This window comes from Podarcis tiliguerta (genome assembly GCF_965153285.1).
Source record: "Podarcis tiliguerta genome assembly, chromosome: 2".
Taxonomy (NCBI): Eukaryota; Metazoa; Chordata; class Lepidosauria; order Squamata; family Lacertidae; genus Podarcis; species Podarcis tiliguerta.
Genome location: NC_139535.1, coordinates 19508934 through 19531886, shown reverse-complemented (window position 1 = coordinate 19531886; position 22953 = coordinate 19508934). Strand labels below are relative to the sequence as shown.

Below are 22953 nucleotides of genomic sequence, written 5' to 3'. Positions count from 1 at the left end.
AACATCCCTGTCCGAACATCCCTGTTCAGTGGCAGATCTGACTTGGTCACATGCAAAGCTCTCACTAGCATTTGCAAGTGAGCCTGGAAAAGACACTCGAGAGAGATGCTGTCCGTCACCAGATAGCTGACCTGGGATACAGCAAGTTTTCCTATGTTCCCTGAGTACAGTGGTACCTTGGTTCTCAAACAACTTGGAACCCAAACGCTGCATACCCGGAAGTAAGTGTTCCGGCTTGCAAACTTTTTTTGGAAGCTGAACATGCTCCGTCTTGAGTGTTATGCTTCCATTCTGAGTGCCACACTTGCGGTTAGGTCTGTCTGTTTTTTGCAGCTCCTTTTTGTTGTTTTTGTGACTGTGTGGAACCCAGTTCAGTGATTGATTGCGTGACTGCAGTACATTGTTTATTGCCTTCATTTTATGGATCAACCGTCTCGTTAGATAGTAAAATTCATGTTATATTGCTGTTTTAGTGGTTGTTTTTAAAAGTCTGGAACGGATTAATCCATTTTGCATTAGTTTCTATGGGAAAGCACACACTGGTTTTAGAACACTTTGGTTTTGGAACGGACTTCCAGACGGATTAAGTTTGAGAGCCAAGGTACCACTGTACTGAGTACTAACCGGCTGGCGCTGGTGACGTCACAAGCCCTCTCTTTCTGAAGCAGTTTGCAGTTCTTTTAAAATAGTTTCAGTAATTAAAAACAACAGCAAGGCAAGCATTAACTGTAGCTAGGTAAAGGTGTGCATGGCACTTTAAAAAAAATGTCAGCAGCCTGTTTGAAGCATGAGGCAAGGAGGAAGAGTGATGGACAAGGCAGCCTTTGAGTTACTGGTCTGTTGTGCAACTCTCCTTTAATGTGTGATGTTGAGAGGAAGCCAGGTTTCTACTGCAGGAGCAGAACCTGCTGTGATGTCTGTTTATATGTTATTGATCATCCATCAGCTACAATATCTTTTAATCTGTTGACAGTCCTAGCTTGCACCTTCATCACAGAGATTGCCTAAACAATGAGATTGGCATTTAAGATCAGGCGAAGCAAACTCTCCATGAGCTGCTTTTGCAATTTAGCCCGAAACCGCTCTGCGATATCATGAATTAGACAAAGCGGTGACAGCATTCTTTTAATAATGTGTCTACGCATCTTGTCACCATTGCTTTATTGGGAAATGTATCAAAACTACACATGGGTTATGACAAAAGCGGCCTAATGAATCATACGATAAATATTATATGTATAGCAATCACAATTAATATCAAGGCAAAGATTTAATATCACAGTGCCATATCCTGCCTTAACGTTTATCCATCTTGGGCAATCCATTACCATCACCTGATCCAATATGTCAACACAATTAAATTCAGCGAGATTAATATTTCAGCTCAAATGCTGAACGCTATCATACCCATCTTCTCTGAATGGTTTTGCCATTTCTGAACTTTTAAAAGGACAGTTTTAAATGCCAGATCACTGATCAACAGAATTTCTCGGAGTTATATCTGATATTAGTCGTATGCAGAGTAAACCCATTGAAATCAACTGACTTTTGTAAATGAGCATCTTAGCTGGGTATCAGCCTCAGTGTATAACTTAAGTTATCTCAATTCCTGCTGAATGTCAGACTTTTAAATTTTTGCAGTCATTAATGGATAGCAAATGTATTCAGCTTCCTGCTCCGAATCCAGCTTTTTAAAATAGCCTAACAATACTCTCCTTGGATCCAGACCACATCTGCAATATTTTCCAATCAGTTATCTGTGACCAAAACATCTGTACTCATGTATATATCAAGTCAATCTTTACATGACTGCATCACCAACAAATGGAACATATCAGGTAGATTTTGTCAAGTTTCCATGGTTGTCAAATGCCACTGTAATAAAAACCTTAAAACAGTACTACTATGGGGTTGTAGTTGAACTGGAGGACCTCAAGGTCCCTGGCAAGTCAATGGTTTTATGGTTGCAAAAGTTGACTTCCTGAGGCAAAAGACAAGTTGGGGCCTTCTCCTGGTCCATATACACAGAATAACAGAATCCTAGAACTGTAGAGATGGAAGGGCCATGTAGTTCTGCTGTGGTGGAATCACAGCTAGAGAATCCCTGACAGATCCAACGTCTGTTTGGAAACCTCCAGCGAAGGAAACAGTCTATCACTTTCTGGAATGGTAGTGTAAACTTACTTCAGTACTGGCCACAAGACAACATTCTCTATTGTGTCTGAGGTTTTTGCAGGGCTAGCTAGGAACAACCCAGCACCTGACGCGGCCACTTCGCTTTAGATAATGGCAGGGCCACCTGTCAGTCTGGACAACAGAAAGATTGCCATGTACCGCAGCATGTGTCCGGGAAAAGCTGTCTTATTTCAGTGAATGTTGTGCTATGTTCCACATCGACATGCTCAGGCTGCAATGATGTGATGCAGTCACAGGGAACCTCTGGCCTCCAGGCCCAAAGAAGACTGCCAGAGGTCCCTGGGGCTGTTTCCTCCTGGCCACACGCACCTGCCACTCACCTGCAAAGGAAGATCGGGGAGACTAAAGAGTACATTCCAGGCCAGTCCTTTGCAAGCGCAGCTGGCATTTGATGCTCTAAGGCATGGTGTGTGTGTGTGTGTGTGTGTGTGTGTGTGTGTGTGTGTGTGTTTGCAATCAAGCAGGGCATACCTTTTATGAAATAAATAAATAAAATTTAAACTTGGCAAACCGCTCTGCTGGGATCGGATGCACTTGGGAGCTTCCGACGGCATCGGAAGTCTGCTAAAAGCAGCGCTGCTTTTAGCAAACATCCGATCCAGCCAGCAACTCCTGCAAAGAGGAGCTCCCTAGTGTATCCGACCACAGCAGAGCGGCTTGCCTTTGCCAGCGCGACTTGCCTTTGGCACCAAAGTGAAGCTGTGCTTAATGCAAGCTGCACCGCTACGTCTAGGGGCTGGATTCACTGAACGTTTTACTACAGCAGGCGATTGCCAAGTGCCAAGCCCAGCCCAGCCCCCTTGCCAAATGTAGCCCACAACTGGATCTGGTTCATTGGCCAAATGGAGTTCCCTCGCTGTTGATGCAATGGGACGTTCACAAACATTCTGAGGTCACGGAATGTTTACAATCAATATAGCTTTTGTGAGGGAAGTGGGCATTTTGGCTGGGAGTAAACCTCTTCAAGGGCTGTGAGGTATGGGGGGGGGGGTCACAGGGCCATATAGCTGGCTGGGGAGGAAGTGAGATGACCCCGTTGAAAACAAAAGAGGCACAAAATGAGGAGAGTAAAAAAAAACAAAAAACCAGGCAGACTGATTATTTCACGTTGATTCAAAGTTAAACAGCCAAATATTTAGCAATAATATTTACATTAAAAAACATTAAAGCCTTTTAAACTCGGTCGTCAGCCAAAAAGGCTCCCAGAGCGGCTTATGAAGATCATTAAGAAGGCACACGTTCGTAGAAAGGATTTTATGTAAGCATTGTTGATTTTATATTCATGTACAACAGCTGATAAAATAAAATGTAACTAGGTCATTTCAGGAACACATTGTCCACACAGTGAATGCAGAAAATTCACATTCTAGCTACTGAATAGGTTATTCCTCCCCATGTAATTAACTAGAAGCCTTAAAAAGAAAAAAGGAGTCTATTTAAAAAGTCCTTTTTAGATATGTGTCAGTGTTGTTAACTTCACCAGAACTGTAGCGTCCCACAATGCCTGGAGCCATCCCTCCTTGAGCCCCTAATGCTTTAAAATATTGGGCGTTTCTAGGTGACCTGTTTACTGAGCATTCGTTTCTGATTTGCTTGCAGGGAGGTTAGACGATGTTGTGGCAAAGTGAGCATCACCCCACACTTTCCTAGTGCATTTTCCCGTCAAGCTCCTTATCACACACAAAAAAAGTCCGCCGTTTTGAGGAAGCAGCTTTGTTTTGCAAGAAGACCCAGTCAACTAACAGCGCAGCCTGAATCCGCTGCCGTGTGACTGAATCCCACATGACGGTTCTGGAAGTGTCCTTCGAAAGAAGCCCTTGCAAAAAGTCTCAGCTCGCCTCACAGTCATTATGAGGCTGATCCCACTTAAAAGGGACACCTGGGCTTTCTGTGGTTCAGCCACCAGCAGAGAGAGACTCTCTGTAATTGGATGCTCCTTTTAGACATTCACCAGAATGTCTCCTCTGAGACAGCCTCTCTCTCTGTGTGTGTATGTTTCTGTGTATGTCTGAATCCCGTCTCTGGGGCCTCAAATCTGCTGAGAGATTATGTAGGCCGCTGTCGCCTCACAAGCAGGTACATGAGCTGGTCTCTACAGCTGGATAATTCCACAGACCATGTTAAACAAACTGCGGCTTCACACTTGCTTCCTCCCATTTTTCCATTGAGTGCTTTCCCACATTTCTTCAGGATATGCTTCTACATTGTGTCCCAGAACTAAGCCTGACTCAGTTCAAGGAAACCTAGGCTACATATTGATGCCACACATTTAAAGCCCGCTATGATGCACATCTGAGAGGTGCCGGAACAGCACTCTGGGGCACCTTGGCTGAAAAAATAATGATCTAGAAAGAACAAGACAAGTGGGAAACCGATTGGACCCGTGCTTTCTAGGCGCAGGTAAAGGTAAAGGGACCCCTGACCATTAGGTCCAGTCATGGCCGACTCTGGGGTTGCAGCACTCATCTCGCTTTATTGGCCGAGGGAGCCGGCGTACAGCTTCTGGGTCATGTGGCCAGCATGACTAAGCCGCTTCTGGCGAACCAGAGCAGCGCATGGAAACGGCGTTTACCTTCCCACCGGAGCGGTACCTATTTATCTACTTGCACTTTGACGTGCTTTCAAACTGCTAGGTGGGCAGGAGCAGGGACCGAGCAACGGGAGCTCACCCTGTCACGGGGATTCGAACCGCCGACCTTCTGATCGGCAAGTCCTAGGCTCTGAGCCCTCTGTTTGTGCAACTGAAATAAATGGCAACTTCCCCCTTGCCTCCATTTCTCTCCCCTTTCTCTCTTGCCTCCCCACTTTTAAATTACAGCATGCCAGCTCCTCAGGGCAGGCAGCTGTCCTCCTCTGTTTTGTAAAACGCCCTTCACATTGAGTGCTTGTCTACGGGATGGAGCATAAAATTCCTCCAGGGCTACCATCTATTTACACTAGAAACCCAAAGGGGTAGGTCTCTTAGCTCAGCGGCAGAACATCTGAACCTATGACGTCCTAGTTTAGGACTCCAAGGTCTCCATTGGGCAAATGTAAGGCTCTGCGCTAAGGCAGAAAGAACCAGCAGCACAAATATAAAATGAGGGATGCCTGGCTTACTAGTAAGTAAAGGTAAAGGGACCCCTGACTGGGGCTGACTCTGGGGTTGCAGCGCTCATCTTGGTTTATTGGCCGAGGGAGCTGGCGTACCAGTTCCCGGGTCATGTGGCCAGAATGACTAAGCCGCTTCTGGTGAACCAGAGCAGCTGGAGTGGTACCTATTTATCTACTTGCACTTTGATGTGCTTTCAAACTGCTAGGTTGGCAGGAGCAGGGACCGAGCAACGGGAGCTCACCCCGTCGCAGGGATTCGAACCACCGACCTTCTGATCGGCAAATCCTAGGCTCTGTGGTTTAACCCACAGTGCCACCCGCGTCCCAAAGCTTACTAGTAGTACATGTGAAAAGGTCCCAGGGGTCTTGGTGGACCACAGGCTTAATATGAGTCAACAGTGTGATGCAATGGCAGAAAAGGCTAATGCTATTCTAGGCTACATCAACAGAAGTTTAGTGTCCAGATCAAGGGAAATATTAGTACCACTCTATTCTGCCTTGGTCAGACCACACTTGGAAGACTGCGTCCAGTTCTGGTACCACAATTTAAGAAGGATATTGACAAGCTGGACCATGTGCAGAGGAGGGCGATCAAGATGATCAAGGGAGGGTCTGGAAACCAAGCCTTGTGAGGAACAGTTGAAGGAGCTGGGTATGTTTAGCCTGGAAAAGAGGAGACTAAGAGGAGAGGTGATAGCCATCTTCAAACATCTCAAGGGCTGTCAGATGGAAGATGGAGCATGCTTGTTTTCTCCTGCTCCGGAGGGTAGGACTCTAACCTGTGGCTTCAAGTAAAAAGAAAGGTTTCCTATTTTATAGGACACATCTGCTATATGTCTACTCAGGAGTAATCCCCGCTGAGTTCCATGGAACCCATTCCCAGGTGAGTGCCATGAAAGACTGCAGCCTCAGCTCTTGTAGACAAGAGACAGGAGAAAAAGCAGGCTATGAGACGAGAAGTTGGCATTTAAGCAATGGGGGGAACCTCACGGCATGAAAAATGTTCCAGGCTTGCAGGCATAATGAGCTGTCTGCCTGTCTACCCATTGTCCGTCGGAGGAGGATTAATTCTGATGAGAACGAGGTTTCCCCCATTAGCTACATTAGGAAAAAGCTCCACGACAGATGTGAAGGCATTAGAATTCATTTTCAGCCACGGCGAGATTTAATTGGGCAGCATCTATTGGTCACTGGGGACCAGTGGGGGCTGGTTGGGCGTAAGGCAGGGAGGCCACCAGTAGGGGGAGCCAGAGCCAACGGCAGGCACAGCCGCCCCCTGATTGGTTGTGAATATGAAAGCAGGCAGGTGGGGTTGGTTGAGGGCAGGCTGAAGGTTGGTGGGGCAGTGCCCCTTCTGCCCTCATTTCTAAGGTTCAAGCTAATTTTCTGCTTTCTCGTAGTACGATAAACAAGGAAGATTTTATGGCTATGGCAAATGCTTTAATTGTTTTGTAAGCACTGCCATTATTTGACTTCGCTTCAGTAGCGCTTTGAGGTGGACCAGAAGATCTTCCTGTCCTTCTGTGCTGCCCAGGTGGTGAAGCAGATGGTATTATAGCAGCCAACCTACTTGACAAACCATCTTTTGGCTTTTTGACTAAATTCGTCACCTCCCACCAAGGACACTGACATACCACCGCCCTCCACCTCCTCACCAAATATCAACAGCCTTGGCACACTTACCAGGATCAGACTTGGAGAAAGTATCCACGTCCAACAGGTTCCTGGGGAGATCGATAAGCAAAGGGGTAGAAAGAAAGATAAGAAGGTGAGTTTGGAAATAAGAGAAAGGTCGGAAAGTGAAGTGAAGTGAAGTAGTGAAGTGAAGTGAAGTGGGGTGTGTGTGTGTGTGTGTGTGTGTGTGAGAGAGAGAGAGAGAGAGAGGTCCCATCTACACTATGCTTCTAAACGGCCTCGTTTAGAACGGCCTCGGTCCAGTATACCTGAAGGAGCGGCTCCACCCCCATCGTTCTGCCCGGACACTGAGGTCCAGCTCCGAGGGCCTTCTGGCGGTTACCTCACTGCGAGAGGCCAAGTTACAGGGAACCAGGCAGAGGGCCTTCTCGGTAGTGGCGCCCGCCATGTGGAACGCCCTCCCATCAGATGTCAAAGCGATAAACAACTACCTGACATTCAGAAGACATCTGAAGGCAGCCCTGTTGAGGGAAGTTTTTAATATGCAACATTTTAGTGTATTTTTCATCTTTGTTGGAAGCCGCCCAGAGTGGCTGGGGAAACCCAGCCAGATGGGCGGGGTACAAATAATAAATTATTATTATTATTATTATTATTATTATTATTATTATTATTACTACTACTACTACTACTACTACTACTAAAACAGTATCATACCACTTTAAACAATCATGGCTCCCCCACAAGGAATCATGGGAAATGTGGCATGTTAAGGGTGCAGAGAGTTGCTAAGAGACCCCTATTCCTCCTCTCAGTTCTCTGCAAGGGACTCTGGGAATCGTAGTTCCTGTGAGGAGACGAGGGGTCTCCCAAGAATTCTCAGCGCCCTAACCAAACTACAGCTCCCAGGATTCTTTGGGGGAAGCCGCGACTGTTCATAATACGGCTTCAAATATGCGCTGGTGCAGGCAGGGCTTAAGGATCAAAGTTATAAGCCTAGGATTTGTTCCCTTCCCTTCCGTTTCCCCCGACAGCAAAGTCACCTTGACCGTTCTCAGCCGCTTCCCTTCTCTTGTGTTGTTAGCTTTATTAATGCATCTGAATTAAGATCATTAAAAGAGGCAATCAAATCTGTAGTCAGTCGCAGCTTCGTGCTGGAGAGAGGAGGAAAGAGCCAATTCACAGCCCTCTCTGCCCCCGAGAAAATCCTCGGGGAGGAATTTCTGAGCAGTAGACCTGAGAATGAAAACAAGGAAGATGAGGGGGCAAGGTGAGTCTACTTACAGGCCCCCCTCATGGCGAGACCTTGTGCCCTTATTGGACGCAGAATCCTTTCCCCTCTGTTGCTAGGACACTTCAAGTGAGGTTTAAGTACAATTAACAGTCACGATTGCCAGGCTATTGTCACAGATCTGACTCCAACTGGGTGAGAAAACCTAGCAGTTCTGTATTCAGCCCAGAACTCTGCAAACAACTTGAATAAGCAACTGAAATTTAAATCTCTCCCTTGGCCACAGAAGTATACTATTCGGGAGGCTGCTGCTGCCAGCCAGTGTTCGCAATACTGACTGAGCTAGATGGACAAGTGGCCTGTCCCAATCGAAGGCAACTCCCTATGATTGGCAAGCTTCCAGCTAATCGATTATCTTCTTCATTATTGTAATTATTCAGGGGGTTTTTAATATCCCCCCTGAAAATAATATAAGCAAAGCTTCCTTAAGTTTCTAGTCAAGAAGGGAGATTAGTTTGAACATGTGAAGGGTTCTTAGGACATGGATGTAGTCAAGAGGGGAGGGCAGGGGACAGCTGCCCCCCTACAGAAATCAAAATCAATACAAACCAAGCGGTTGTAGAGGTCAAATGGCAGAATTTTAGGTAATTATGCATAGACCACTCCAATCTCTGAGGTGATGGACAAATAGAAATGTTCAAGCCAAACAGAAGTTATCATTTTCCTGGATTGCCTGGTTTCCCTGTCTGTGGGTCAGCAGAATTGGCCATGCTCCCCCTCCTTATTTTGCTAGGTTGGCAGGAGCTGGGACAGAGCAATGGGAGCTCACCCCAGTGTGGATTCGAACCGTCAACCTTCCACTTGCCAAGCCCAAGAGGCTCAGTGGCTTAGACCACATCTCATAAAGAAATAATACGGGGGCAGCAAAGGGGGGGAAAGGCCTTGGTAATCCCACCCACCACTGAACCCCGAGTGATTATATGTGATTTTTGCTTTAGGCATGATCCCCGGAACGTAACCCCTGTGTAAATTGTGGGCTTACTTACACAGAATCACACATTTAATACGGAGCTTGTGAACTCTTTCATTTTAAAAGAAGAAGAAGAAGCAGGATGCTAGTGCCCATGGTTGGTTAGAAAAGATTGGAAACCCATTTTTTTAAAAAAGCAAGTTTCTAGCCCTTATGGTTGATTAGAAACACTTGGAAACTTGTTCATTTTTTTTTTTTTTTTAAAAGCAAGTTGCTAGCCATTCTGGCGGGTTAGAAAAGCTCAGAAACCCTTGGCTGTGGTGTGGTGCAGTTTGACAAACCAGATGTGCGTGGGGGGGGGGCAGCGAGGCCAAAACAATCACAGTGGGGCAGGGAGTACATCTCTCTTTCATGCCTTTCCCCCACGAGCGATCCTCTCATCCAGTGGCGTAGCGTGGGTTGTCAGCACCCGGGGCAAGGCAAGTAATTTACGCTCCCTTACCCGTGGATTTGCGCCCCCTAACCTGTGGATTTGCGCCCTCTAATCCTAACCCCCAGATGTTGCGCCTGGTGCGGCCGGCCCCCCCTGCACCCCCCACGCTACGCCACTGCTCTCATCTCCTTGCTCTCTCTGCCACCCCTGCCCTTGCTCAACACTTTCCCATTCTTTGAAACTGTTAATCTTAGAAACCGAATGAATTATGTAGCCAAACTGGATATATGCAGATGTACCCGAGTTGCATAATTCATTCTGAGTACAGATCTGAGGTTTCCATGGAACAGAAGTCGGGAGGCTTTCGATGCTGAGTGCGTCCTGCTTGCTCTCAGGGCAACATTCGTCTCCCCCTCAGCCCCCAATGTGTACTAAATTGGCATGCTCTTATGGAGCGTTAGGGCAGATGCTTTGGCCTCCCACAGAAGGACAGCCCAAGGAAGCTGGTTATCAACGCTGGGCTAGCGCAGGCTCCCCACCCTGAGCAGCAGCCCCCATTCATTTCAATCATTCCAGCGGGGCAGCTGTGGGAGGCGCCATCTGTACTGGGGTGGCTTAGCAGTCAATCCCTCTTCCCAGGGAATTACTGGGAGCAGGTGGCGCTGCGGTCTAAACCACTGAGCCTCTTGGACTTGCCGATCGGAAGGTCGGCGGTTTGAATCCCCGCAATGGGGTGAATTCCCATTGCTCTATCCCAGCTCCTGCCAACCCAGCAATTTGAAAGCATACCAGTGCAAGTATATAAATAGGTACCACTGCGGTGGGAAGGGAAACGGACCTGTTGTGCCAGAAGCAGTTTAGTCCTGCTGGCCACATGACCTGGAAAGCTGTCTGTGGACAAACACCAGCTCCCTCAGTCTGAAAGTGAGATGAGCGCCGCAACCCCATAGTCGCCTTTGCCTGGACTTAACCGTCCAGGGGTCCTTTACCTTTTTTTTTTTTACCTAGGGGATTCTGGGAATTGTGGCTCTGGGAGGGGAATAGGGGCCTCTTAACCTACTTAACAAACTACATGCCCCAGGATTCTTTGCGGGAGGCCATGACTGTTTAAAGTGGCATGATATTGCTTTAAATGCATTGTGCTTGATTCGTCTTTTTCTCATAGCTAGGCAATAGGTAGCCATCAGGTGAAACTCGGTGGGTGAGTTGGGGAAGGACATCTCTCGCACCCCAGGCAAAGGCCCAGCCTGAACAGGAAGCATTTTTAGCCCTTCCTGGGTAAAGCCAAGAGCCAGGGCTGTGTGAGAGGAACCACTCCTGTGTTCTTTACTCGAGGGAAGGGTTGAGAAACTTGTGGCCCCTCGCCCTGCAAATGTGGCTGGGCAGTTTACCCCAGCCAGCATGGCCAACCGTCATGGATCATGGGAGTTGTAGTTCATGCCTTGCAAGCTGCACGCAGTTCACCCCTTCTCTGGGGAGATGCACCCCTGGTGGTCCACACCAGGGGGGGGGGACAGTGCTCCTACATCTTTAGGGGTTGTATAGAAGAGGGAAACTGATCGCTCTTCATCAAAGAGGTTCAGTGCTGTCGTGTGTGGACTGAATTGGCACAACAGATGATTAATAATAATAATAATAAAAGTACTGCAGGCAACTCCCTATTTATGCACATTCAAGGCACATATGAACATGCACACGACCATCAACATAAATCCAGAAGTGCGAAAACAGTCTCTAGCAATCCTTTGCAAGTGCAGTCCTTAGTAGCCTTTGAGGTCTATGGAGAGTTGGAGTTTGAGAAAGTCGTTTGGAGGGTGTTTGGAAGCTTTTTCAATGCTGTTCCCAGTATACGTGATTTCACTTAAATGCACGGAGCTTCAGAATGTAAAGGTAAATTTATGGCAGATGAAGGTGATGGACTATATGGAATTGGCGGAAATGACTGGCAGAATCTGAGACCAGGGAGAAGAGTCAGTGGAAGAAGATTGGAAGAAATTTAAAGACTACTTACAGAAACATTGTAAAATTAAGGAATGTTAGAATGATGCTGGATTGAAGTTAAGCGGGATTTTTTAGCAACAATGTTAAGGAATATGTAAAAATGGATTGTTAATGGTGATAATTTAAAGCTATAATATATTAAGATAAAAGACTAAGATAAAATTAAAGAGGGAAAGGATTTGCTGAATTAACCAATTGAATTGGAATGCAAGAAGGGGAGGTGTGGGGAGGTCGGGGAAACAAGTAAATGAAAAATATGAAATGGAAAGACGGATTTGTTTTTAAAGGTTTTTATTTTGTATTTTTTTCTTTTCCTTCTTTTTTATTTCTCTTTTTCTTCTCTAATTTGTGTAATATATTGAAAACTTTAATAAATATCTTATAAAAAATAAAAATAAAGGTAAATTTAAAGGAGCCCTGGATGGTTAAGTCCTGTCCAAGTGGGAGTTGCCTATAATTGGCTTTCCAATGCTACGACATCTGTGTATCTTTTGTGGGGGTGTCAATGGTCACTGCTAATGATCCGATGATCACAGTCAGTACTTTCCTGCATGTCTTTCCCTCCTGACCTCGCTGTTTACAACACCGCACAACACCGTATAATGCTACATGCAGCTGATGAAACAGAGCGCGATCCGCAAAAACTTACGATGCCTCAACAAATTTGTTAATGTGGCACAGCACTCCTTCCTTATCCCTGTAAGAGACTAAAACTTCTGATAACCTAGTATCGTGTCTATTTTGGTCTAAAGAAGCCCTGCACAAAATGAGGGGCTCCTCCTTCGAAATAACTGGAGAGTTGTATCCCCTTAAAGGCTCCTCCAGGTTGTCATTCTTCCTTATTTGCTTGTACAAAACATCCACAGAGGTTAAATCCGGTCTTTACTGAGTATTTGTTCCAATTGGTATGCGGGGAAGTTACATGACGGCGAATATTCATTCTGCATTCATCCCAGGGAATTACACCTCTCGCCTCCTTAATTAATTAGTTCGTTCCACACTTTTCAGAGGACTTCCAGTCACTTTCTAAACGGCAAACAGTCTGGTTGCTGTTGCTGTTGTTTTAAGTGCTTTTCTTGTGCTCGGGTGACAGGGTGCTATAATTCGCTTTAGTTGCACAGACCTAAATTTCACGGCGTGCGCTTGAATCCCGCCTGCTGAAAAGGACTAGTGAGCTTATTGTGGAATAAGCTTTCAGAGGGTTTAAGGAAGCTTGTGCTGCAAAAAACTGCTGTGACCCGCCCTGGAACCTTACGGCGAAAGGTGGTGAATTAATCAAAATGATAATAAATAAAGTAATACTAATAATTTGTGACATCAGCCTCTTTGCTGGATTTCGCTTTCTTGCTGCTCTGCATCTGTGCTGCTGCTGCTGCTTCGTCTTCTACAGCATTCTGCACTTTGGGCCCAAGATACAGAAGGTGGGTAGCATGAATCAAGGCGAGGGGGAATCCCCTGGAGATGGCACGCATCGCTTCCAATCTGATTACGTGCAACTCAAGCCTGCTTCGTGGCCACCCTGTCTGCCTTCCCTGGCCCCTGTGTGCTCCTTAACAGCAGCCCAGATCAAGTTAATCTACGGGCGCTTTCCCCAAAACAACTTCTGCCTGTAGACACGGGGCTGTCAAAGGAGTTTCGTCTGCTGCTAAACGAAGCAGAAACACAAATTCTCTCATTATGGGCTGCGCCAGGCAGAAATCAGGCTCTTTTCCTTTTTTATATATGTTGCTATTACAGAATCAAATAAGAACCTTTGGATGACAGTACACCTTTCTGCACAGGGCAGGTCCAATCCCTGAGGCACAGCAGCCGTCGACAAGCCAAGGTTGTCCTCAGCATAGCTGTCCAGCACAGCCACAATGTCACAACAAAACTAACTCAGCACAGATGGTTTTACCACCCCAAGTCAAATTCTACTGTATAGGAACACACCGAGACACACCGTTTGGTCCATATAGCTGAGGTGTTTCCGTGGGGCTTCAGCCAGGGGTCTCTCTCTCTCTGAGTCCTAACGGAGATGCTGTACCGCTGAGCCATGGCCCTAATTGTAGAATTACAGAATCGTAGAGTTGGAAGGGACCAGAAGGGTCATCTAGCCCAACCCCCTGCAATGCAGGAACCTTTTGTCCAACGTGGGACTCGAACCCACAACCCTGAGATTAACAGTCTCATGCTTCTGCCGACTGAGCTATACATCATGCCGTCTGCTTTTCCAGACCAGCTTTTGTTCGATTCCCCCTCATTCCAACCCAGCCAGGACATTTTTCACCCTAACACTTTACGTTCATTAGGACAAGAAACAAAATGAAACAAAAACCAATAGATTTCTGGGAATGTGTGATGTTCCACCTCCTTTTTGCTCACAGAGGAAGAAGATGGAAAATGGCAAGTGGATGAAATTTGGAGGCATTGTACATTGGGTTACAGAGGCTTCAGGTTACAGACGCTTCAGGTTACAGACTCTGCTAACCCAGAAATAGTACCTCGGGTTAAGAACTTTGCTTCAGGATGAGAACAGAAATTGTGCGGCGGCAGCGGGAGGCCCCATTAGCTAAAGTGGTACCTCAGGTTAAGAACAGTTTCAGGTTAAGAACGGACCTCCAGAACAAATTAAGTTCTTAACCCGAGGTACCGCTGTATTTTTGGAAGAGCTTGAATGATAGAAGGTGAGGGGACGATAAATATGAGGAGGGGGAAGAGGTTAAAGTCCTGAGGTTTTTAGGTCGTGCGGGTGACAAGTGTCATGGAAATGTTCAGAATGCAGAAATGGCACTTTGTCACTCAATGCAAGCTTATCCCAGTCAAGTCTGGGTTACTTCTTAACCCGGTCTACCACTGTACTTTCAGGGATCTTACGACAGCCTTTCCTAATCTGCGATCCTCCAAATGTTGTGAGACTCCAGCGCCCATGAGTCTCAACCTGCATAGCCAATGGTCGGGGATGATGGCTGAGGATGATGCAGTCCACAACAGCTGGAGGGCAAGTTCGGGAAGCTTGTCCTAGAAGGAATATGTGGTAGGTTTCTACTTGGCTACTAACAACTGGGTAGCTCAGTTGGCTAGAGCACGGGGCTGATAACACCAAGGTCGCAGATTTGATCCCCATATGGGGCAGCAGCTTATTCCTGCATTGCAGGGAGTCGGACTAGATCAGTGTTTCCCAAACTTAGGTCTCCAGGTGGTTTTGGACTACAACTCCCAACATCCTTAGCTAGCAGGACCAGTGGTCAGGGATGATGGGAACTGTAGTCCAAAAAGAGTTGGAGCCCCAAGTTTGGGAAACACTGGACTAGATGAGCCTCGAGGTCCCTTCCAAGTCTACAATTCTATGTGCCCTACTTTACAGGGGCCAGCCCTCGATTTGAAAGAGTCCTCTGTTTCAAGAGCTATCCAGAGCTATTAGAAGCAAAAAAAACCTTGTTTTGATGAATTGGAAGAGCCGCAAAAACATTCCATTAAGCACATGGATTGATAATATGGACATGATATTGATAAAAGGTAAAGGTAAAGGTACCCCTTGACAGACTCTAGGGTTGTGCGCCCATCTCACTCAAGAGGCCGGGGGCCAGCGCTGTCCGCAGACACTTCCGGGTCACGTGGCCAGCGTGACAAGCTGCATCTGGCGAGCCAGCGCAGCACACGGAAACGCCGTTTACCTTCCCGCTAGTAAGCGGTCCCTATTTATCTACTTGCACCCAGGGGTGCTTTCGAACTGCTAGGTTGGCAGGCGCTGGGACCGAACAGCGGGAGCGCACCCCGCCGCGGGGATTCGAACCGCCGACCTTACGATCGGCAAGCCCTAGGTGCTGAGGCTTTGACCCACAGCGCCACCCGCGTCCCAGATTAGCTACATACAAATGATTAGCTACATACAAATGAGTTGCATGTTGACGCAAAATAACAATGGATAAATATGAAGAAATCTGGAATTAATATTTAAGCGATAAGTGGTGGGAAGTAGAGGGAGGAGAGAGAGGTGGGACAATATTGTTAAAAAAGGTGTAGTCATAGGTATATCAGTGTATCCAAATCTGAATTGTCAAATTGTGTCCTTACTGTTATTATGGTTTTTGTTGTATGTGTCTTTTGCGGTTGATGTTTGTATTGAAAAACTGATTACCGTAAATATATATTTTTCAAAAGAGCTATCCAGTCCAGATATCGTTCTTTCTTTCTTTTAAAGAGAACGATCCCTAGAAGGGGGAGCAGTGGTTGGGGGGTTTGAAGCTGACCCTTTGCAGCAGCACCTGGCAGCAGGCAAGTCGCCCTGCCGGCTTCTGCGAGATGTATCGTACTCCCAATTTGAGTTATAGACATTATTTCTGAATTTGCAGCTGCGGGTAAAGTTACCAGCCGCATTTTATGCAGGTCCATGTCCAATTCTGCGCTCTTCTTTTTGGTGACGTTTAAGCGGCTGCCTCCGTCTACCTCTGTGTCAATTCTGCAAAGCAAAGAGCCCCCAGGGAAGGAGTCTGTCCTAAATGGTGGCAATTAATAGTGTGTCTAACTCAATAGTTTAATAACCTACAAGTGGGCAGGAGGAGAGAACTGCAACATAAAACCAAACTATAAATTTTTAATTTTAATTTTAATTTTGAATAAACCTTTTATTGCCTCCTTGCAGTGGCGTAGTGTGGAGGGTGCAGGGGGGGCCGGCCGCACCAGGCGCAACATCTGGGGGGGGTCGCACTCGCACTCGCAGCTCTCTGCCCCTACCTGGCTCACTTACTCTCTCTCACTGCAGTGCTGGCTGTGCGAATCCGATCCGAGCCGCCGGGTCGCCGCCCACTGTGGAGGGGAGGGTGCCAGGCATGCGGTGCGGTGCGGAGAGAGAGCGAGGGACTATCTGGGGGAGGGACAGTGCAGTGGGGGGGGGGCGCAAATTACTTGCCTTGCCCCGGGTTAGGAGGCGCAAATTACTTGCCTTGCCCCGGGTGCCGACAACCCACGCTATGCCACTGCCTCCTTGGCATCGTAACGGACTGGTTCCCCTTTCATTTTACACAGTTCTCTGTATCCTGTGTATGCTCCTCTGATGCCCAGTTGCAATTTCTGCTTTGGTTGAAATGGAGGGACCATAGCTCTCAGTGGCAGAGCTCATGTGTTTTACATAACGCGTCTGCTTTGCACTCTGAATTTTTAAAGTTCTCATCATTTGCTGCTTAGTGTATGTTGTCTTCAGCTTCCTTTCATTGTACAATTGTTTTGGAACTGCTTTGAATTTTTGTATTTTTGGCTGATCTTGTCATTTTTTAAAAAAATCATTCGAACCCTATTCGTTCATCCATTGGTTGCCTACCAAAAAATGAGATCAATAAAATAAATAAATTCAAGGGTTCCATGCAGAAGGTCCCAGGCAGTAGTGCTGTGATACATTTCTAGGGGTAGGAACTCATATTAACTGCCAAACCCACAAGAAATAGCATCTAGATCAAGGGAAGTAATAGTGACACTGTATTCTGCTCTGGTCAGACCTCACCTGGAGTACTGTGTCCAGTTCTGGGCACCACAGTGTTCAAGAAGGACACTGACAAACTGGAACGTGTCCAGAGGAGGGCAACCAAAATGGTCAAAGGCCTGGAAACGATGCCTTATGAGGAACGGCTAAGGGAGCTGGGCATGTTTAGCCTGGAGAAGAGGAGGTTAAGGGGGGATATGATAGCCATGTTCAAATATATAAAAGGATGTCACATAGAGGAGGGAGAAAGGTTGTTTTCTGCTGCTTCAGAGAAGCGGACACGGAGCAATGGATACAAACTACAAGAAAGAAGATTCCACCTAAACATTAGGAAGAACTTCCTGACAGTAAGAGCTGTTTGACAGTGGAATTTGCTGCCAAGGAGTGTGGTGGAGTCTCCTTCTTTGGAGGTCTTTAAGCAGAGGCTTGACAACCATATGTCAGGAGTGCTCTGGTGGTGTTTCCTGCTTGGCAGGGGGTTGGACTTGATGGCCCTTGTGGTCTCTTCCAACTCTATGATTCTATGATTCTATGGTTCTATGAAATATCCGACAATGCAGGTAAGCTGCACAACAAACAACAACAGTACATGACTCAGGAATGCCACCAAAGAAAAGGAAACAAGTTTCCATCTTCTTCTGGATTACTTTTCTCAAACCAACCTACCTACCAACTTGAAAGCCTTGTTATCACCTCATGCACTTTCCAGGGCAGGAGGCCATCAATTACCCTGGTGCCCCAGCACAGGAGGCAATTGCTCCTCCCCTGAAAAAAATTCCCAGAGCCCCACTGTCTTGCAACCCCCCTCGCCCCACTGGTCTTCCCAGCTTCAGGCCCTGGCATCCTTAGTTAGCATGGTGTAGTGCTTTAGAGTGTTGCATATGGGCCTGGAGGACCTGGGTTCAAATCCTCACTCATTCATGAAGCTCACTGGGTGACTTTGGGTCAGGAGCAGTTTCTCAGCCTGATGATAATTTCGCCCAGGCATGGCCAAACTTGGCCCTCCAGATGTTTTGGGACTACAATTCCCATCATTCCTAGCTAACAGGACCAATGGTCAGGGATGATGGGAATTGTAGTCCCAAACATCTGGAGGGCCGGAGTTTGCCTATGCCTGGTTTAGCCAGCCCGATGTATAGTGGTACCTCAGGTTAAGAACTTAATTCATTCTGGAGGTCCGTTCTTAACCTGAAGCACCACTTTAGGGGCCTCCTCCTGCTGCCGCGCCGCTGCCACACAATTTCTGCTCTCATCCTGAAGCAAAGTTCTTAACCCGAGGTGCGATTTCTGGGTTAGCGGAGTCTGTAACCTGAAGCGTATGTAACCCGAGGTTCCACTGTATATTCCTTAATCTCTTCAATTTTTCTCATTTTCGGCTCTCCTTCTGGAAAATCTCACAAATCATTGTAGGAACCTCAGTTATCACTCATATTAATTCCCCCTCCCCTTGTACCGACTTCTATTGGGGATAAAATGGGGAGCAATAGAACCAGACACATCACACTGAGCTTCTTGGAGGAAAGGCGGCATCTCAATGTTAAAAAATAAATAAATACCAGACAAGAGCAGGTGATAGGAAAAGACCCCTCTCTCCAGAAGGGTCTGGAAATGTGCTGGCAGCATTTGAACCCAGACCTCACAGTTCCTAGCCTGTAAAGCACAATAGCTCATACATGATGCCCCTTGGGGTCCCTTCCAACTCTACGGTTCTAAATCTTAACAAAACGAAACAGAAAAACCCACAGAAGCCAGATTAGGGCTATGGCTTCTTGGAAGAGAATCCGTTTTCCATGCAGGAAAAAAATGACCAGTTCCATCCCATTCCCCTTTCCTGAAACAATGGAGGAGCTACTGCCTGCCAGTGTAGGAGATACTGAGCTGGGTGGAAACGGAAGGGAAGGGAACAAATCCTAGGCTTATAACTTTGATCCTTAAGCCCTGCCTGCACCATTGCATATTTGAAGCCGTATTATGAACAGTCGCGGCTTCCCCCAAAGAATCCTGGGAGCTGTAGTTTGGTTAGGGCGCTGAGAATTCTTGGGAGACCCCTCGTCTCCACACAGGAACTACGATTCCCAGAGTCCCTTGCAGAGAACTGAGAGGAGGAATAGGGGTCTCTTAGCAACTCTCTGCACCCTTAACATGCCACATTTCCCATGATTCCTTGTGGGGGAGCCATGATTGTTTAAAGTGGTATGATATTGTTTTAATAATAATAATAATAATAATAATAATAATAATAATAATAATAATAATAATAATAATTTATTAGTACCCCTCCCAACTGGCTGGGCCTCCCCAGCCACTCTGGGCGGCTTCCAACAAAGATGAAAAATACATTAAAAACTTCCCTGAAGAGGGCTGCCCTCAGATGTCTTCTAAATGTCAGGTAGTTGTTTATCTCTTTGACATCTGGTGGGAGGGCATTCCACAGGCTGGGCGCCACTACCGAGAAGGCCCTCTGCCTGGTTCCCTGTAGCTTTGCTTCTCGCAGTGAGGGAACCGCCAGAAGGCCCTCGGAGCTGGACCTCAGCATCCGGGCAGAACGATGGGGGTGGAGACGCTCCTTCAGGTATACAGGACCGAGGCCATTTAGGGCTTTAAATGTCAACACCAACACTTTGAATTGTGCTTGGAAACGTATTGGATCACAGAGCAGCTTCCTGCCTTTCTGTGTAGTTCAACCGCTCTGTGAGACCTGATCCAATGGGCATTCTGCCATGGTCCACACCTACCCACAACTCCTACAGTCAGGACCAAATAACTCCATCCTGTGCAGAAAGTCCTAAGGGTGAGAATTTGGTGAGAGCCACAGACAGAGGTTTTGCCTTGGACATGGAGGGGTCCATCTACAGCCCTGGAGCTTCTGACCACGACAGAAAAACATATGATAGGTAGGAGGAGGTGAAGATGATGAAGAAGAAGAGTTTGGATTTGATATCCCGCTTTATCACTACCCTAGGGAGTCTCCAAGCGGCTAACATTCTCCTTTCCCTTCCTCCCCAACAACAAACACTCTGTGAGGTGAGTGGGGCTGAGAGACTTCAAAGAAGTGTGACTGGCCCAAGGTCACCCAGCAGCTGCATGTGGAGGAGCGGAGACGCGAACCCGGTTCACCAGATTATGAGTCCACTGCTTTTAACCACTACACCACACTGGCTCTTGTGAGCAGACTTTTTCATTATCTGCTTCCCAGGGCTGAGGCAAAAGTCCAGGCTCAGCTGGGTAGAATGTGGTGCTGATTGTGGCACAGCACACCTGACGCTTCACGAATCAATAACTAGGAAGAGGCACGTTGACCCAAAACTGGTGAAATCTGAAAGGCGCAGGGGGGGGGGGGGGAGCAGGAAGGTGCATGCAAACTCCCAAGCATCACAAATGAACCATGAAGATCTGAGGGCAACAGATCAGATCAGTGTGGGGGAACTGTAGCCCTCCAGGAGTTGTTGAGATTCGACTTGCAGCAAAGCCAAAAGGCAGAGAAGGATGAGTGTTGTTGTCCATCAACTTCTGGAGAGCCATACCATCCCCAGCCCTGTAGTCACAGGTAGCAAGACTGAGCCACGGAACAGGCGGGGGGGGGGACCATTTAAAGACATTCCCCCCCCCCTGTGGACTTTCTGGTTTTGTGTTAAAGGAGCCTGGCTAGATGGTTTGAAAAGCCTGTAAAGTCCTGCATTCTGCGACCACCTGGATGTCAGCAGGGCACGAAGACAAGAGCCCATATCTGTACTTTGTCTCCAGCCTCTGGGGCTCAGCAGCCTGTTGTTGTTTAGTCATTTAGTCGTGTCCGACTCTTCATGACCCCCTGGACCAGAGCATGCCAGGCACTCCTGTCTTCCACTGCCTCCCGCAGTTTGGCCAAAATCATGCTGGTAGCATCGAGAACACTGTCCAGCCATCTCGTCCTCTGTCGTCCCCTTCTCCTTATGCCCTCCATCTTTCCCAACATCAGGGTCTTTTCCAGGGAGTCTTCTCTTCTCATGAGGTGGCCAAAGTATTGGAGCCTCAGCTTCACGATCTGTCCTTCCAGTGAGCACTCAGGGCTGATTTCCTTCAGAATGGATGCGTTTGATCTTCTCGCAGTCCATGGGACTCTCAAGAGTCTCCTCCAGCACCGCAGTTCAAAAGCATCAATTCTTCGGCGATCAGCCTTCTTTATGGTCCAGCTTTCACTTCCATACATCACTACTGGGCTCAGCAGCCTACTGCTGCTGAACGTGGAGGCTCCATCCCACCATCGCGGCTCGGATTTCGGAGGAGCTACCCTCCTTGGCACGGCACCCTCGGCTTCATGCCTTGGCCCCCAAACAGACTTGGCGTCTTTCTCAGCAACACAGCCCAGCGTCTCGCTGCGGAGAGAGACATCCCTTCTGTTCACCGTGGGACATAGATTTCTGCTCTTCTCCAAGTGGGTGATGCTTATCGCCTGTGGTAACCACTCTCCTCTGCCTGACAGGAGGAAGGCTTATTTTCTCTGTCCATTCAGGTCTATTTTTAAACACAGCCTCCAGGGGCTTGGATTGATTGGCTTACAGGCATTGCTGCGGTGCGCAGGCCTTCTCCCTGCAGCCCAGGTTCCCCTCCAGCCTTCTAGCTACCCTCGCACCCATCCTCCCAACACTCTGCCCACAGGAAAGGGAGGGGGGAGGAAGCGTGTTTCCCAGATACCTTATCTGCATACACTCCATAGGTCTAAAATACAGCACTGTATTTATTACACAGGTTTCAAATTCTGCGACCAGAAGCAAAACTTGCATTCCAATCATCAGAATAAATCGGGCAAGCTTACCTAAAACAAGCATGATTAATAAGTAAGCTTGAATCTCTCTGAACATGTTTTCGGCCCAAATTTGTGGTTTGGAGTTTCTGTGTTGGGTATCGAAATAAGGGTAAGGGAAACAGAAATTTAAAATGAAGGGAGAAAAGAGAATTAGATATTTAAGAGCAGAGTGCCAGGGGTGAACTCCACTCCTATCTTCTTGACCAGCAGAGCTTTAAGGAGGAACAAACTCTTATCTCCAGACCATCGGAAGCCCCACCTAGTATCTCTATACTAGGAGCAACCAGCAACAGCTTTGCACATCTTTCACAAGGACTAGAAACCTGCTTCTTTTGCTAAGAGGATTTTGGGATTCTGCCCAAAGTACTGGATTTCATGTTGCGACCAAATCCAGAGTTTTGCTGTGAGGATGAGTTTTGAGGAACCTGTACGTGGTAATATCAAGCTAAGCTTAACCAGAAACAAACTAGCCAGGGGAAAAATAATAATAAGGTGATTAAGAAGTCCTAAAAGGTGAGTAATTGTCCAGTAATGAACACCCTCCCTTTCCAGGTATTTTGTTAGGGCAAGCAGCTGGACCCAACAGAAACTCCAGGCGTCTTCCAAACCTGTGATTCAAGCACACTGCACTTACACAATGACACCAGTGCAAAGCGGGTGCTACGCACATTTAGATGCCGATTAAACTTATATGGAGATTGGGTCCATTCAAGCACCAACGCGAAACACGAACGATATTGCAAAGGAAGGAGCAAGAACATCATGTTTGAAAAGCACACTCCAAGGGTGATACAAACACATGCCGGCTGCTGACATGCTGAATGTACCAAATGCATATGGGCACCTCCACACTCACTGCAAGATGTGAATGGAACAGGATTGCTGACCTGAAAGAGCACATACAGCCGGGGAAAATCTGTGAAGGCTGCAAACAGAGAGAACCACACACGCTGAGCCTAAGCGTCGCATGCACACACGCACATACACACAGGTAAATGACATGCGTAACACTTGACTACGGCATGCACACATATATACACACAAACAAATTCATGCGCCCTCGCTGTGCCCAGGGTGGCACGCACAAAACTGTACACACACCCACACCCCTCCGAGGCACCAATTCACTGGGCTCGTGAGATGTACAAATTGT

The 22953-nt window shown here is 47.2% G+C and overlaps 1 protein-coding gene across 2 annotated transcripts in view; it reads right to left on the bottom strand.

The window, feature by feature from the left end:
* The window catches only part of CPNE9 (copine family member 9), a 65141-nt gene that overhangs the window by 41300 nt on the left and 888 nt on the right, over positions 1-22953 (bottom strand). Inside the window, exons 1-2 of one of the 2 annotated variants that reach the window (XM_083425671.1) lie at positions 7626-7651; positions 6973-7193 (exon numbers count right to left, since the gene is read on the bottom strand). In XM_083425671.1, coding sequence (XP_083281797.1) covers positions 6973-7180 — 208 coding nt within the window. In that variant the 5' untranslated portion in view covers positions 7181-7193; positions 7626-7651. Of the gene's footprint in view, positions 1-6972; positions 7194-7625; positions 7652-22953 lie in introns of those variants that run through there. The other variant, XM_083425672.1, reaches the window with a different exon arrangement.